The sequence below is a fragment of the Pelodiscus sinensis genome, chromosome 6 (assembly GCF_052426305.1).
Source record: "Pelodiscus sinensis isolate ZL-2025 chromosome 6, ASM5242630v1, whole genome shotgun sequence".
Taxonomy (NCBI): Eukaryota; Metazoa; Chordata; order Testudines; family Trionychidae; genus Pelodiscus; species Pelodiscus sinensis.
The window spans coordinates 73,359,419-73,378,091 of NC_143057.1; the positions used below are offsets into that span (position 1 = coordinate 73,359,419).

At 42.3% G+C, this 18,673-nt stretch overlaps 1 protein-coding gene across 3 annotated transcripts in view; it reads left to right on the top strand.

Moving 5' to 3' along the window:
- Nucleotides 1-18,673, top strand: part of ARB2A (ARB2 cotranscriptional regulator A) — a 334,295-nt gene that overhangs the window by 13,825 nt on the left and 301,797 nt on the right. For all 3 annotated transcript variants that reach the window (XM_075932154.2, XM_075932155.2, XM_075932153.2), the window contains exon 2: nt 14,065-14,188. In XM_075932154.2, coding sequence (XP_075788269.1) covers nt 14,083-14,188 — 106 coding nt within the window. In that variant the 5' untranslated portion in view covers nt 14,065-14,082. The remainder of the gene's footprint in view (nt 1-14,064; nt 14,189-18,673) is intronic.

Here is an 18,673-nt window from a genome sequence, read left to right on the forward strand (position 1 = left end):
TGAGATTCTTTCATACATCACTACTAATAGAGATTTGTCACCTCTGCAACCATGTTGTTTTCGGTTGAATTGCACAGGTGTATTAGAAATATAGCTCTTCTCTTTCAGCTGTTTTGGTTGTGCAGGGCTAATAAAAAATGATATAAACTTTAGGGATGTAAAATCCCATTTAAATGATTAACCAGTTAAACTAATTAAATGGGGGGGGGAAGCAGGGTAGGGAGGCTGGGGCAGCCCCCCTTCCCGCGGTGCACCCAGGCCAGGCCCGTGGCAGGCCCCTTGGGGCTGAAGCAGCACCTTTATTGCAGCGGGTTGGGGGCTGCTCCAGCCCTCATTGGTTAGTCAGTTAACTGGTTAACCTTTTGTATCACTAATACATTTGTTTTGACTACAATAAGAAAGTATGTCTTTGGCTAAACACACAGCCCTGAATAAGAAGGTGCCAATTTTATATAGTAATTTTTTCAAGGTATATGAAAGGGTGATGGGAAAAGCTAAAGAATGAAAATGGCCAAAACCAACATCTTTTGTTTATCAATCTAAGTGCTTGTATATGGCTCCATCCCCATTGTATATGAACCACTGACAAACACTGATTATAAATATTATTTTCCTCATTTTACATATGAGGAGTTGAGACACAGATATTAAAGATACGAACGACAAACATGAAGTCAGGGACAGAGTTGCAAATTGAAACCAGATAACCAGTTCAATGTTTAATCACAAAGCCATCCTCTGATTTGAAATGAATACAAATATCTGGAAATATGTAGTACAGATAAATCTTTTCACATGAAGGAAGGGTATCATATTGTCTTTCTGATATCTATACTTTATAATAACAGTATGCATATCAAAGTCCAGAAATGAATGTTACATATATAACGGGGGATAGTTTTGCTTTTTTGAATCATGAATTACTCGTATTCCTAGTAATAGGAGTTGTATATAAGAACATAAGAATGGCCATACTGGGTCAGACCAAAGGTCCATCTAGCCCAGTAGCCTGTCTGCCGACACTGGCCAGTGCCAAGTGTCCCGGAGTGGGTGGACCAAAGACAATGATCAAGCAATTTGTCTTGTGCCATCCATCTCCAGCCTCTGACAAACAAGAGGCCAGGGACACCATTCCTACCCCTTGGCTAATAGCCTTTTATGTACCTAACTTCCATGAATGTATCTAGCTTCTCTTTAAACTCTGTTATAGTTCTAGCCTTATAGTATACCATTAATCTCTTCTCTCCCATCTCTCAAGGATGTCATGCCTCCGTTAGAGAACAGATTTTTTGATACAAAGAAACAACATAGTGTTTTTAAAAAAAAATTAAAATCCTATTTACAAAAATGTGTGTGGGTATACATACTATACATTGAAATGGTAGAATGCCTGTTAGTTACTTTACACTTGCATACTTTACAACATACTATTTTCAGTTGCTTGTAAGTTTGTCAAACTTTTTGCTTCAGGCTGAAATTGTCCATAGTAGGTTTGTGCCTCAGGGTGGTCTTTTTGTTTTGTTTTTTTTAATCTCAGTCAAAATGATTTAGCTGTTTCTAAGAATAAGGCTAGGGAAAATATTTTGTCTGTAGAATTCTAGCAGCATATATAAAAACACTTGGCATCCAGCAGTTGTGAAGTATGGACTTGAAGTTCCCCAAGGCAGTGGTCTCTGTTATGCATGTGCCTTTTGCCATCCCTGAGAAAATCCTCCTAAATTTGGACATTTTAGAAGTATTTGAAAAATCACAATTCACACATTGCCAATAGAGATCCCAAATCTCCAAGATCTTATACTTGGTGAGCATGCCAGATAGCGCCAGGCAAGAGTTTCAACCTGTAATTTGTGTGCTTTACACACACCGTGCTTTTATCAGTTTGAGGAAGAGTCATCATATTTAAGATGAAGATTAGATATTATTGGTTCTACAGTGTTGCAACTCACATCTCTTGGGGATAGCCTTGGTCCTGACTTTGGCAAATCTGATGGCTACATGAAAAGCTCTGTTGTGTCAGGAAAGCAAAATCCTAGATGGAGACAGTTTCCCCCTCACAATGCCTTGTAGGTGAGTGAAACCGTAAGCTCAGATCAAAAGTTTTTTTTTTAATTCCTTTGTATCCATTGACAGCTGTTTTATGCTTCTGTTCACTTTATATCTCTTTTTATGAACCAAGGTCTCATAATGCTACTTTGAAAGGGAAGTGATCCATATAAAAGTGGTGTGTATCTGATATATACATGCGATACATTGCAGAGTACAATAATCAATTCATTTATTTGTCATCTTTGACCTATTTGCTTGCTGTCTTGTCCCTATAGGACTCATTTATTCTAAACACCCGTACAGCTTTCAAATACATTTTAAAAAAATTCATTATTACAGAAAATGTTTTCTGCTTTCTCCCAAGATGTAGAGGTTTCACCTCAAACTTATAGCAGCTTGAGGCAATATGACGCACAAAATCAGAAAATTGGAGCCTTATGTTGTCAGGAAGATTTTTAGTTTTGAAATTGACTAAACTACAAAATTCTGAGATTCTGAGCTTTAAAGCTGGGACACTTACATATAGAGAAATCACATTACAGTAAAACTCCATTGGTCCACCATCCGATGCTCTGGCACTCCTGATGGTCAGGCACCATCAGGAACCCGGAAGTGCTCCGGACAATTGGAGCTGCTCTGCGCCCGGCTTCCCCGATTCAGCCGCTGCTGAAACTGACCAGCAACTGAATCGGAGCAGCTGGGGTGCTGCCAGTTGGTCCTGTAGCTCTGCCCCTCGGCGCTATGGGACCAACCTGGCAGCACCCCAGCTGCTCTGCCCCCGGTGTCCCCGATTCAGCTGCTGCTGAAACTGACCAGCAGCGGCTGAATTGGGGACGCCTGGAGCAGAGCCGGACTATCGGAAGGGAGGACTAACTGGGGCCTGGGGTGGCATCCCCCCCACCCCACCCTAGACCCCTCATAGCCCCCCCTTCCGATAGTCCGGCATGTCTGATAATCTGGCACCCCCTGGGTCCTAAAGGTGCCGGATTATCAGAAGTTTACTGTACTAATACTACATGTAACTTTTAGGCATTTTCCATTTTCATTTTTCTTGCATTCTGAAGTCTGTATAGTGGGACTTAAGATAACTAAAGTGTCTGACTTTCAAAATGCATGAATAAAAAAAGTAGACAAAGAATAAAACATTTTTCTGAAATATGGATATCATAGAGGGCTTGGTATGATGTAATATTTTATTATGATTAATTTAAGATCACTGTAACAACTCTGTGACGGGCTGTCACTGGTCTGGGGGCGGGGCGGCCGGAGCCCCCGCCGGCAGGGGGATGACGGCCAGGCTCCAGTCCCCCAGCCTTCCCCCAACGCAAGCCGGAGGAGGCGGCGGACGGGGGGACTACCCCCGCGCCTGCGCTGGCTGCGCGAACACAGCCCGTTCCCCGCGGCCCCGGACGGCGGGGGCGGGGCGGAGCAACGCAGCTGTACGGCTGGGCCACACGCCGGGACGTGCCCGGAAGGGGCGGGGCCCCGGGTGGCGGGGCCCCGGGTGGCGGCCGGCGCGGCGGGCCAATTCAAAAGGGCCCACCGCCGACGGGGCAGGGCGCAGGCTCCTCGCGGCGGCGGAGGAGCAGCCCCTGCCGCAGGACGGAGCCCGAGCACCACACCGCACGGCTGTCGGCCCGGCGCTGGTCCCGAGGCCTCCAGGACAGCCACTGCCCCTGGCAGACGGTGGACGAACCCCACCGCGCCGGACCAGAAGGGAGCGGGACAGCCAGAGGCGGACCGGGACTCGAGAACTCTCCTCGGAGGCCACACCCGGGCGCGGGGCACTGCAGGACGCCGAACCAGGGTAGGTTCGGGGACGCCGGGCGTGATCGGCAGGAGCCACCCGGAGGGAGGAAGGAGCCCGGGGCAAGGCGCTTTTGGCGGCCATGGGTGGACGAGTTTCGGACTCGTCCACCGCGCCGGAGCGTTAACTCGCCCCGCCGCTTAGGGCCCTGGGCTGGGACCCGGAGAGAGGGTGGGACCGGGTCCCCCTCCCTCCCTTAAGGGAGCATCCCTCTCCCCAAGACCGTCACGAAGGGAAGGCACAAGGCGCAACCTCGCGAGGGGGGATCCCAAACCGGGGGCCTTTCGCCCACCCCGCAGAGACAGGTAACTATTGCAGGGTTCGCTGACCCCCCCCTTCTTCCCGGGAGGGGGTGATCGCACCCATTATCGGGAGGCCCCATAGCAGGGACCCGAGAGTCGATGTAGAGCCAAGAGGGGACAAGAGGGTTCGCAGGCCCCCCCTCTCGGGCCGAGAGGGTGTGATCGCACCCCGAACTCCCACAAACTCATTTGTGATTTAAATAATGTCCATTTAAATAATTATAGGATAATCACCAAGTCAATGTTTTGGCAACAGTAGCCTTAGCATTTTGAGTTGCAGCTTTTTTCCAGGGCATACATCAACTCATCTAGATACTTACAAAATAGTTCTACAATAGGCTTTGTAAAAACCACTAGCAAAAGCAGTACAAACCAAAATTTAATGTAGACAATTATGTGCTTATATTATTCTGTATACTGTTCACTGAAATGTAAAGTACAGTATTTATAGTCCAGAAGATTTATTATATGGTAAGAAAGAGAAACTTTCTGAAAAACTGCTATTTTTAGGTCTGATTGTATAAGCGAGTCATTTATAATTGAGGTGAAATTTGGGGTTACCCAAGACAAAGTAGACTTCTGCAAGTGGTATAGTAATCTAGAAAATTTCAAGCCACTGTTTTAGTGTATAGTACTGTTGTACTTGTGTAATTCAGAATATATTTTTTCTAGGTTGTGACCAAGAATCATGTATGTTAGTGTGTAAGTTGGTTGACTTTCTCACCAGCCAAGAAAAGAATGTTTGTCACATCTGAGTTTGGTTTCAGGTCCTTGCCTCAGGGCGTAATTTATTGGTCAAATATATATATAATAGCACATGTAGGTGGTATCATGAGATTTTGTGGGCACAGCCCACTTCTTAAGATGATCAGAGTGCTGGATGTCTGGAACTAAAATAAAGAGTTTACGGGGCTTCTGAAAGAGCATGTCTGCTCTTCTGCAAAAAATGTCAGAAGAGCAGACATATTCCCTGGACATGGAGGAGTTTTTCTGTAGTGTAGACATAGCCCCTGTCCCTTTCCAAGAAGCCGTTCAAGCCTTTTTTTTACCTTGCAGTATCCCTTAGCAGCTTGTGCAAGTGTATGACATCCATAGATCAATGGGGAGTTACTATACTGAGTTTTTGTTTAGGCTTTGGATCAGAGTACTGAGCAGGAAGGGATCCCAACTGCCTTACAAAAATGGACCACTTGTGAGATGCAAGTGGTGAAGTTACAGGAAAAGTTGGAGAGACTTCTCACTTTGAAAGATATGATATGAGTGAAGTCAAGTGGAGGAATTATTAAATCCTTACTAAGGGTGGCTAACCGGTTAACCAGTAAACTTCTAACCGGTAGGGGGCTGCAGCAGCTCCCCGGGCCCATCACAGTCAGGGGCTCCTCTTCCCACTCCTCCTTCAATTGATTAACTGGTTAAACATAATGTTTAACCAATTAAACAGGATTTTACATCCCAATCCTTATACCTGTCTGCTCCTATCAATGTGGGGGTGACCGGCATTACAGGAATTATTTTCCCCCCTCCGTCCCATCATCAAACCTACATATTGCTAAGGCCTTGTCTGCACTGGCCAGAAATTGATGGATATGTTTAACCCAGGGTTGAAGGTTTGCAGAAATGTTAGTGGTGTCCAGAATACCCTGAGCTTGCACCCTTGCCCCACCTAAAATTCTCTCCCCCCCCCCCCAACATGCCTGAGGAGGAATTTTGGTGGGGGAGGTGTGCAGGTTTTGGTATGGAGTTTTGTTGCTGGGTGCAGGCTGTGGGCTGGGTCAGGGAATTGGGGTGCAGAAGGGGATGCAGTGTGCAGGTTCTGGGAGGGGGGTTGGGTGCAGGAGGGTGTGAAGGGTAGACTCTGGGAGGGAATGTGGGTATAGGAGGAGGGTCTGGGGTGCTGGCTCTGGAATGGGGCAGGGAGTGGGGTTGTAGGAGGCCGTGAGGGGTATAGGCTCTGGTAGGGAGTTTGGGGGCTGAAAGGAGTGTGGGAGGGAGTTCAGGGTATTGAGGGTGGAGGTAGGGGGTGATGTTTATTTGGGGCACTTCCTCATGCTAGAGATTACCGAGTTGACTTCAGTGGACGCTAACAGTTTTATAGCACTCAAAGTTGCTTTCTTTTTTCATTTTAAAACACATTATTGTATAAGTAAGACATTTTCTTTTGTCTCACTCCTGCAATATCTTACAGATTTTTATTGATATCCGATTTCTAAATATTGAAATTTGTGTTGCCTGTAACATGTCATACACAGCTTTGAATAATCTTGCATTACATTGGACAGAGTACTACTACAGATCATATTGATATGATGTGTACATTTGAGAAAAATGTTTTTCTTATACTATTTTACAAACAAATTCTGAGTTAACTTTATTTTTGTTATGACCATTATGTGTAGATTTAGGAAGTCAGCTCTTCAGCTGCTATGGTCATGGATGCAGTATAAATATATAGAACCATAAAACCCCAAATTCTTATTTTGATTGCGTAACTTTATAGGGCTAATCTCTGTTTTATAGCAGCATAACAGAGTAAATTGCTACTGTATATTACCTTCTGGGGCAGCAATCCCTCTGTCAGTGCAGAAGCCCAGTTTTTTGTCTAGAAATGCAATCCTCACTCACTCTTCTGCTTGATCATGCTCACTGGAAACAGTTAATCCTTTGTCTGTTTCCTTTAATCTCCCTTGCCTTTCCCATGTTAACTGCTTTTATTAGGCATATTCTCTGGTGACTAGTCAATAGCGTGAAGCAAAAGGAATATCTTGGGCAGTCCCTATCTTGTCAAGGTAAGAAAATAAAATCAACAATGAACTCCCATCCTCTCTGAAGCAGTCTACGTGGGTTAGTGGTGCGGTTCGCTCAGGCTATTAGTTTAATGCTTATCACAAGCATTCAATTTACCTTCATTAAACTTTATCTAGTAGAGGAGAATGATGTAAGTATGAAAGAGATGGTGACAAATATGTTTCTCTCCACTTACGATCATTACATTTCTACCTTAAAATTCTGTTTTGGGGGTTTTTATTTTAATCTCCTGTGGTAACGTATTTTGGATGTAGCTTCTGGCAGATTAAAGGCTTATTATTTTGCAATAAAATATTATATGTGCAAATATGAAATGCAAGTTTTTTGAAACATGTTTTAGTTTAGGATAGTTTTCATAATACTAATCACTTAATTTGCATGTTATACAGTAAAATCTCTGTGCTATCCATCTTAGACATTTCCATACCATCATAATATTTGAGTGCTGGATACACTACCGGTTGAAACTCCTTTGTTTGGCTCCTGAGTGGTCCCGAACCACAGAATTTGCTGGACAAGGGGAAGACCAATCTCTCTACCTGGGTGTAGGGTTCTGCTTTTGGCTGGGGTTGAGCTCTGTATTGCCTGCTCCGTTGCGTCCAGGTCTCCCTCCCCCGCACTGCACTAGCCAGGTCCGGGGCTGTGCTCTCCACAGTGGCAGCCTGGGCTATGTGCCCAGGTGCTGGCCCTGTTGACTTCAGCTCCCGTTGGGGCTATGCTTCTGAACCTGGCCACCTGGGGCTCTTTGGTCTAGCAATATCCATGGTCCTGCTGGACCATGGGTGTTGCCAGACAAGTGTATCCCGGATTTTAGATGTTCAACCTGGACAATAGAACTGTGAGGTGTTTTCCATAGCAGACTTCCACAATGAATTCTGTTCTTTGCATGCCTCAGAATTCAAGGGTGATCTAGTAGCAGACTTGAGGGCAGGTATATCAGTGCTACCTGTATCTGTGTCCTCTTTCTGGGTTCTCTGAGTGCATCCTTTTGGGAGTTAAATTTCATGTCTTTACCTAATGTGGGGTGGTATTTTGCAATTCTTCCACTCATAGACTGGGATCTGCTACCTGCTAAACTTTGTAACATCAGCTCTCACTAAATGTATACAGGCAAGAGCAAATGAAACTAGAATGGAAATGTTCATTTTACTTGTAGTTGGAGTCACACGGAGGGGTGTCTGGTTTGATTTGAAGTCTAGCACTATTGTATACCTGAAGCTCTATGACCCAATTTCCAGTACCACTCCATGAATGTGGATGTTAAATATATAGGCACATTCCCTTGTGTGAAGAAAATTTGTTTTTGTGCCTGAGTAGCCATTTCTTTGTGTACCCTTCCCTCCCAATTCTGCTATTGTATTAAAGGAAGTCTGATGAAAACATCATCCTCTTAGCTCTTTATATTGAATAAACCACTAAAACATTTATTTTCAATTAATCCAAAATATATTTCATACTGAATTGTATTTTATATTTCTAGACTTTGGGAATGAACAGTTGTAAAGTATACATTGGATCCTTTGGGGGAGGAGTGTGTGTGGGTTGTGCATGTACAATCAATTGTAGAAATAAATATGAACTTGCCTCAAAAGTAGCTGCCTTACTTTAAATATTTCTGCAGGTGGAATTTACTAAAGTAGGAATGTAATGCCCATTAAAAAAGTTAACTGGTTAAATGATTTAACTGATTAACTGAGGACTTGTGCAGAGCAGTTGGGGTCCTACAGTGGGGCTGCTCCAGGAAGGGGTCCTGCGGACCGTATCCAGCTGGCTGCACCACGAGCAGGGGCTGCTTCACCCTTTCCCTCTGGTTAAGTGGTTACCAGACAAGCATGCCAATAAGGTTAATGCTTACCAGGTAACTGGTTAATCTTTTACATCACTAACTCAAAGTTGTGCTTGATACAATTCATGACAAAAAAGGCCACATAAATCATTTGTAGAAAGGATTATCTAAGTTATGTATCTGTGTAAGAACAAATTTTTGAAATCTAATTGAATACTTAATGCAAGAAAATTAGTAAAATTTGTGAATTTATACTTCAAGTTAGGGATGTTAGATATTGTGTAATTGAATAATCATCTAACTGCATGAAATCTTAGCAGTTACATGTCTATTTGACAGTCCCCAGGGGCAGAGCCGGCAGCCAGTGCTCTCATGGCTCCACTCCCGGGGAACCACCTGCCCTCTGATAGAGGCAGCAGTGTGGAGAGGGGGAAGGTGGCACTACGGAGCTGGTGCTGGGGGGAACTGGCTCCTGCTTGCCTCAGCATCCGCCCCTCCCTGCTGTCTCTGTGGGGAGCAAGTGGTTACAAAGAGGCAGCATGCACTGGGAGCCTGTTTGAAAGCAGCTCCTTGCACGTATCCTCTACAACCTGCCCTCCCTCACCCTCTGCGCTGCTGCCCCTCTATCAGGCAGTAATGCATGTGTGTGTGTGTGGGTGGGGGAGGGGAGCCGGTGGATCTGATGCTCTTGGAGAGCTATTTTCAAGCAGGTTCCCCATACGTGCTGGCTCCATAGACCCGCCTGCCTCCTACAGATGCAGTGGGGGGAAGAGAGGAGCAGGCAGAAGAATCGGCCATGGGCTCCAGCTTCCCACCCTTGCTGCTTCTCATACAAAGGCAGTGGGGAAGGAGGGTGGGATGTGTGTAATTGACAAGATTAACCTATAAGCCTAGGCTTGAAACTCAAACCTAGAATAGCCTGCAATTCCTGCATTTGCCTATAAATAATCATTCAGATGGCTTTATAATTTTCCCACTATTCATTTGCACAGCAACAAACTCTAGTTGAATCAACATCTGTTTTTCAAAGAAAGGAAATATAACCCTCTCTTCTAATTTCCCACATTTTTCATTTAAACACGTATCAATGAAGAATTCAACAGAATGCTATGTTCAGCCAAAACAATGCATAAAATACTGTTTGTTTTATCTTCATTCTAATATCACTCCTCTCTGCAGTAGCTGATACTATTTTTTTTTTTAAATTGGAAAAATCAGCAAATGGTCTTTTTTCCAAAGCAGAATTCAAAACAGGTTGGCAGGTGATTTCTATTCTTTGCTCAGTAGCAGGCTCCTCACCTAGTAGATGAATCCAGTCTTAATCTGTAGGAGCAGAGTACTCAGAGTCCCATATTTTACCTAACCTTTGTATATGACATTACCCTAGTGTTGGCTTTTCATTGATCTATTTGTTTTTTGATTTAATCTCATTACATGTTCAAAGGTGACAATTTTTTTTTCCTGACCAGTAACAAGTCTTCAGATACTTGTCTACACACTGTAATTGTTTTAACTAACTTTTGTTAAAATAGGATTGTAAATTTTTATTTAGGTGAGACCTGGGAGGTATAAACTATTTCAGACACCACACCACATGCTGTAGTGCCTAATGTAGTTTCTTTGAAATATGTTTCATTGATCAAATGTTCTGGTTCTAATACTACTTAGATGTTCATTAAAATGACTTTTTCCATAAATGCCATTATTGTATTTACTTACAATGTGGTATCACAGTTGTTTTGCTACAAATACACATAATAATTGTCAGGAATTTATATTCAATGAACTCTCGCTTAAATAGTCTATTTGGAAACATTGCAAAACTGAGACCAGACTTTCTATATGTTGTAGGCATTTCATCCTTTAAATTTTTTTGGTTGGGTAAGATGTATGTTTCAGGAAATGTGTAAATGTCTGTACCTAGTTTTATTATTGTTAGTGATTATCTAAGTTGCTGTTATCTTTGCAACATTACATTTATGTAGTAAGTATGCAAGTTTGCTAGAATATGTAGATTTTGTTAGTCTTGTTTTGATTAATCATGTTGAAATGTGTCAGAACTGGAGAAGTGCAGAATCTGAGTTGCGTCCTGCATAAAAGGAGTGGTGAATTGCGGGGAACCGTTAAAGTTTTTAGAGGCACTGAAAGGGTGCTGTCATTGCACTATAGTCAATTTTGAGTAGGGATGTGACTGGTTAACTGGCAAGCCTCACCTGTTACGGATAAAGCTTATTGGTTAAGGTTAATTGGCGGGGGCTAGCCTGCTGCAAACAGCCTGTTCCTGCTTGCGGGGAGGTGGGGGACTGCTACAGTCCAGCCCCCTTCCTCTTTAATTGGCTAACCAATATGTTTAACCCGTTAACCAGTTAAACAGGATTTTACATTAGACTACTCAAACTTAGGGATGTATCAGAAAAAAGAATGGTGATCTCCCATGAATCATTCTTACTTAATAACTTACTGGACTTAATGTCAGTTTTTGGAATTTGTGTACTCCTTAGCTGACAAACAGCAACCTTTGATGTTGCTGCAAATAACTCGTCCTCATCCTCCCGCCAATACACATACATTAAACCAGAGGATACAACATATTATCTAGATCAGTGGTTTTCAGACTAAGGGTCGTGACCCAATACTGGGTCATGGAAAATCAGGCACTAATTCTCCTTCTTGCCTCAGGGTGATCAGGTGACATGAGATGCATCCAGCAATAGGTCCAGCTTCTAGGTGAGGGGTGGAAAAAGCACACAGGGTCTGCACATTGCTCCTGCCCTGAGCAGTTGCTCCTCATTCCCATCAGTTGGGAATCTGCTGCTAGTGGCTTCTGAAGTGCAGCATGGTCTGCGGTGCCAGGAGAGGCAGGAAGACTGCCTTAGCACCTCTGCTACACCACTGACTGGAAACTGCTCAAGTTAGGTCCTTTCTGCTCCAGTCCTGACCACCTCTCTGCTAAGCCAGAGCCCCCTTATAATCCTAAAGCTCTCGTGCTCAGCCCCATCCCGGAGCCCACATTCTAGTCAAATTATGTTGGGTCATGGGCATCAACAATTTTCTTCAACTGGGTCACAAGAAAAAAAAAGTCTACTAGATGCTACTTTTTCTTTGAGACCATAAAGGCATCCTTGTTCATATTATTCTAAATCTGTTTAGAACATACAGCAGTTTTTATATTGTTTAAATAAAACTAACTCATTTAACTTTCCAAGATTTGCTTACATATGAAATATTGCTTTTAACTAGTTAGTATCATAGTAAACTACCAAAACTGAGAGGAAATTATCTTGGCTTTCCTGCTTGCAGATTTAAGTCTGAGAGAGTCAGGAGTAGTATCATGTCTGATATATTAGTCTCTGGGAGGAAGATTAACAAACCTATATTGGAAAAGGTTCCAAATTGCATGAACCACATTTTTGTAGCAAACACAGCCATGATAATGGGTATTGTGGAGAAGGAGAAATCAGATAGATGGCGTGATTGAAATCTGTAACCAAGAATCCGAAAAGCTTGAGGGCGCAGTGAGGTTCAGTGCTCCCATAGTCCTTTATTTTAAAAAATAAAGCTGAATTGCTATGTTGATGTTTTCCCTGGTGTCAAATTCATGTGGCTAGAAATAGGTCACAGTGTTGAGTGTTGAAAGTCCTCTCTTGAAAATGGAAAAATGTAATTTATCTTTTTCTGCTAATGATCTCATATGCTAAACAAATACTTTGACTGGACACGTGTTCTTTATCATTTCTAGATACTGAGTTAAGAGTGTATACAAAAAATATTCCAGTGTTCTTTGTTTTGAAATGCTGACTCAATAAAGATTATACTTGACAAGTTATAGTTTCATTAATACATAGTGGATTCTCTTTTGGGATTGTAGAATGCAAGAGGATATGATAATTGCTTGATGTAGTTGACGGAACAAAATTGCATAAAGATAGTTATAATAGATTAAAAACATTTCTTGCAAACCCATATTTAAACAGTAGTGGTTATCAAGAGCTATACAATGTGTCAGTTCTGTGTCCCAATCCACATCAAGAAAACCTTCTGCCACTTTATTCTCTGTGACTTAACTCCCATCAGAAAACTAATGCCACATAAACTATGTCAAGTGCACATATTAATGTATATCAAATATATCAAACAACTACTTGGCTGTATTTTTCAATAGTATTTACGTTTGGTTATGCAGACTTAGAATTCTGAATTTTTATTAAGAAAAATAGGGAATTGATTATCTCGATTTGGATATACCAGCTGTGCTACATCTAAGAAGACTTTGGAGGTAAAAATGTAATAGAATGAAGAGAACAATAGGCAAACTGCTGTTACTCTTGTCATGTAAGCAGTGGCAACATAATGCCAATTATATTGTGATGAGTGATGCAGTTAGCAGGTTTGTGAAATCTTCATGGGGATACTCAGGAAAATGAATCTGAATTAACTAAGGATGTGAATTTAAAATGGATTGGTTACACCACATTAAGCCCCATGTGAACCTATTCCTAATTAAAGTGGCCTTAATTTGGAATTCACTGAAGTAAGGCCACTCTTAATTTTGAAGAAGGGTGTGCACATTGGGGCTTAATGTGGTTTAATTAAGTCCACTTAGGATTCATACCTTTTAGTTAGTTTGGATTGATTTTTTTTTTCCTGAGTGTTTTTCTGTACACAACCCTTCAATCTCTAAACTGTGCTTCTGTAATATAACTGTAGTCACTGTATGTACATTTAGTGAAACCTAATCCCATGTGATATAGCAAGGACAGTAAATGGCAATTGCAGTTAAATGTGGGAATATTCTAATTGGATTGTGGGTTGCTGTTGGTCATTTGCACTTCTAGTTTGTCTTCTATTTCTTACATTGATCTTCAGTAATTGTAAACCATATGCAATCTGGAAGAGCAACAGGTTGATACTTCTAACCTTATGTTGGAATGGCTTGAATGGAATACCACTGTGAAATGGAATGCTTCACCAGTTATTGCAGGAGATTTATAAAGGGACCACACTATTTTTCTTAATTTGTATGAGGTAGTTCTATTTTAAGCATTGTATTGCTGTTAATGGATTAGTAAATGCATTGGTGGTTTTTTTAAAAGTAAAGCTAAAAATCAACCCTAACTTGTTTTTTGTGACTAGTATATCACATTTATTTAATTTCCTTTCTAGCAGAAAATTTACTTTTGAAATTATGCATACCATTAAATTATAATTATTTACACACACACAATCACACACAATTTAATAAATTATCTACATGTGATAGTTGCTGAAGTAGAAATCAATGAACTGGCTAGTTTCTAACTTCAGTGATTGATTTTTAGCTCATCCTATGAAGATTGATGTCCTTTTCCTTCATCACTTTAATTTTGCTGACAATTTGGACAAACATGGCACAGCTCCAACAAGGAGGCCCGGATGAAAAAGAAAAAACTACTGCACTAAAAGGTATAAACTTATTTGGCTTGTTTATATACAAACTATTTCAGAGACATTTATTAAAATTAAGAAAAGGGAAATAAAAATAGAATTCCTTTGAGGTAGCTGTGGTTAAGGATCCTGGGAGTTACCAAAATGGATTACTCTGGTGATCCATCCACTGCAATATCCTGTCTCTTGCAGGGTTCAGTTTCAGTTGCTTTAGAGGGAGGCCCAGCAAGTCTGAATTGCAGTATTCGGTAAGAGAATAACCTGTTAAGAATGTTTGCAGAAATTGTCATTAGAGAAGACAATTGATGCCATTTAGATGGTGTTTTTCAGGAGCCATTGGGAAGGGCAGGAATATTTATGTTGACTTTATAATATAGATATTACAAAATATATTTCCAAGGCATTGATCTAGGTGGACCAACTGGACAATTACAGATTCCTGTATATTTATATAAAAGGAATAGGCTCTAAAAGATTTAATAGATTAAATAGTTTATTTTGTTCAGTGCTAATTAAGTGTAGTGCTCTTCTTGATACACTTTTTCAAGTGTAGAAGTACATAGTGTATATTATTCCCACAACTCAGCTAACAAAGACTGGATTTCTGGAGCTTTGACACAATTTCTGTTGCATTGGGGATAAGCTCACATTGCAAGTGCTTGCATTAAATCATTGTTGTCTAAATACTCTTCTACAAAGGAAATAACAGTACACCTTGTAATGCCAGCATTAAAATAAGATCTACAAATATGCTGACAGAAATTTCTTTCATGAAATGATGATGACGAGAATAGAGTAGACATTTCTATTATAGGCCTGTAAAAACCCCAAAGCTTTTGAGAAATTTCCGTATAATTACGGTAAGTTCTCTAGCTGTTACTCAGCATAAAGGTGATCTTGGGTGAAGGTTTGTTGAAATTCCACTGTTTTTTTTGCGGGGGTGGGGGTCATTTATCCAAGAGGATAGTATTTTTGATAATTTAATACATTTACAGGTAATTGTTTTGTGCACTTACAAAACCAAAACTTGTTGTTCAATTTACTATGGACTTAATCTTTCTTAGAGACAACGAGTCATTTGGAATCTAACAAAAGATATCAGTGTTAGAAAGTTGTTTATTCACTAGCTCAAGTGAAATAGATACAGCACAAGCTTTGCTATCTGACATGAATGAAGACTGGGGGTTGCTGGTTAATTAAATGTGCCAGTTATTTTTCTGAACTCCAAAATGTTGAAAAAATGAAATAATCATACTTAACATTACATCTTTTTTACTATTACTGTATACAATACTGTTATTTACTGCCTTTGGATCATCAATATCAACAACTTCTGCTGTCAGTGTTGATGGTGTTGGACTAGTGGCACAAGCTGTAGAAACTTTTTGAAGCATCTTACAGATGTCAGCCTGCCTGCAAGTTAGTTGCCTCATTATTTTTCATTGTAGTGATTGGATTGTAGGGTCTCCATTTTGAAGGACATCAGTTATGCAGGGCATAACAAGTGGGGTTCCACAAGGGTCTGTTTTGGGACTGGTTCTGTTCAATATCTTCATCAATGATTTAGCTGATGGCATATAGTGTATGATGATTAATTTTGCAGATGATACCAAGCTGGGAAGGGTTGCAAGTGCTTTGGAGGATAGGGTCATAATTCAAAATGGGCAAACTGGAGAAATGGTCAAGTAAATAGGATGAAGTTTAATAAGGACAAATGAAAAGTTTGCCACTTAGGAAGGAACAATCAGTTTTACACATACAGAATGTGAAGGCAGGGTGCAGGAGCAAGCTGGTGATAGGTGTCTGGCCAGGAGGACAGGGGGCAGGAGCAGGGTGCTGGTTGGTGTCAGGGTGGGGGTGGGAGCAGGGTGTTGCTATGTGTCTGTGGAGGAGCAGGGTGTGAGTGGGTGTCTGGCCAGAGGGGAGGGAGCAGGATCTATAGACAGTGCTAGAAGAAGCACACAAGCTGTTCCTTTAGGAAATCCAGATATTCCTCATCCCCAAAGCCCGGCTCCTCCACCACCATCTTAGCTGCCACTCCTACCACCTGGCGCCTACATGCATAATGTACTTCACCACCACATCCAGCACAGCCAAGTGCGCTCTCAGGCAGGGGGAGGCCACACAGCTCCTTTGTCCCACCTCCATGGAGCACGGGGGGAAGGCAGGGAGGATAAGGAAGTGTGCATGTTGCTGTGGGAAGGGGAAGAGCAGCACACGCTTCACTGCAAGCCACATCTGGCGTGGAGCATTGGGGCTTCCCACTCCCCATCCCTTCTGCAGAAAGCTGGTGCTGGTTCCAATGTTGTGGGGTGCATGAGGCTGTCGCACCAGCATGGGCTCCCAATTGTGGGTGAGGGGAGACCAAGGGGAGCTAAGCTGAAGCTACAAGTCATTTTTGGCTCCAAAGTGAGCTATTTATGGCTTGTGAGCCATAGGTTGTCGACCCCTGATCTAGATGGTGCTTGGTCCTGTTTGTGAGGGCAGGGGACTGGACTTGATGATCTCTCTGGGTCCCTTCCGGTTCTAGTGTTCTATGATTCTGTGAATTATCTCCAGTAGCACTCTCCTTTTTGGTCTTACATTGAAGCCTTGAAATGCTTCTTCATCAGAGGTCCCATTCACAAATATCACTTCCACCCACAATTTTCTGCATGCTCTTTAAAGTTGTAGACTTGATAACAGACTAGGAACATGTTGCATTGAAGACTGCATTCTTGATGCTGTACTGTAAGTGAAAATCTTGGATTGCTCCTTTGAAAGTTGAACCATTTCCTCAAAAAATCCCTTCTGTAGATGACTTTTAGATTTTGAATAATTGATCTGTTGGCTGAGTAAGTGTTCCTTGAAAATACTGCTTTGTGTTAGAAGGGTGAGCTCAACAGTTATCTAAAACCAGATAACTGGCACACCACATTCTTTCAGGTGATCTTTTACAGCGGGAACAAAGATATGGTGGAACCAATACAAAAATATAAACTTGTCCATATACTCATTAGGCTGTGCCTTGTACTCCATTGGCAGACGGACAATACCCTTGAATGCTTTTGGCTGCTTGAATTTTGAAACCAGTAGCAACTTGATTTTGTGTCAGCAGTATTTGCACATGTAAGTGGAATGATGTTCCTCTTAAATCCAGGCACACCAACCTCACCTGTACCGGCAAAGGTTGAAGATGACAGGCAATACCAAAAAAGTCCCATTTAATAAGCATTTTATCAGATTCATAGAACCATAGAGCTAGAAGAGACCTCAGAAGGTCAAGTCCAGCCCATGGTCTAGGCAGGACCAATCCCAACTAAATCAACCCAGCCAGGGCTTTGTCAAGCCGAAACTTAAACACCACTAAGGATGGAGACTCCACTACTTCCCTAGGTAACCCATTCCAGTGCTTCACCACTCTCCTAGTGAAATAGTTTTTCCTAATATTCAACCTCTCCCACCACAACTTGAGACCATTGCTCCTTGTTCTGCCATCTGTCAGTACTGAGAACAGCCTCTCTCCATCCTCTTTGGAACCTCCCTTCAGGAAGTTGAAGGCTACTATCAAATCCCCCTCTTAATCTTTGCTTTTGAAGACTGATTAGGCCCAACTCCCTCAGCCTCTCCTCATAGGTCATATGCTTCAGCCCCCAATCATTTTGGTTGCCTTCTGCTGGACCCTCTCCAATACGTCCACATCCTTTTTGTAGTGGGGGGCCCAGAACTGGACACAATACTCCAGATGTAGCCTCACCAGAGCCGAATAAAGGGGAATAATCACTTCTCTGGATCTGCTAGCAGTGCTCCTACTAATGCACCCTAATATGCCATTAGCCTTCTTGGCTACAAGGGCATACTGTTGACTCATATCCAGCTTCTCATTCATTCCCAGGTCCTTTTCTGCAGAACTACTACTTAGCTGGTTGGTCCCCAGCCTGTAACGATACTTGGGATTCTTCCGTCCCAAGTGCAGGACTCTGCACTTGTCCTTGTTGAACCTCATCAGATTTCTTGTGGCCCAATCCTCCAATTTGTCTAAGTCACTCTGGACCCTATCTGTGCCCTCAAGCGTATCTACCTCTCCCCATAGCTTCGTGTCATCTGCAAACTTGCTGAGGGTGCAATGCATCCCCTCATCCAGGTCATTAATAAAGATATTGAACAAAACTGGTCCTAGAACTGAAGCGTGGGGCAGTCCGCTAGAAACTGACCACCATCCTGACATGGAGCCATTGATCACCACCCGCTGAGCTCGGCCTTCTAGCCAGCTTTCTGTCCATCTTACCATCCATTTAGCCAATCCACATTCCCTTAACTTGCTGGCAAGAATATTGTGGGAGACCATATAAAAAACCTTGCTAAAGTCAAGATATATCACATCCACTGACTTTCCCATGTCCACAGAGCCAGTTACCACCTCATAGAAGCTAATCAGATTGGTCAGGCACAACTTTCCCTTTGCAAAACATTGTAGATATTCTCTGGGGTTACACCATGCTCCCCAGCCAGCTTCTTAAAAAA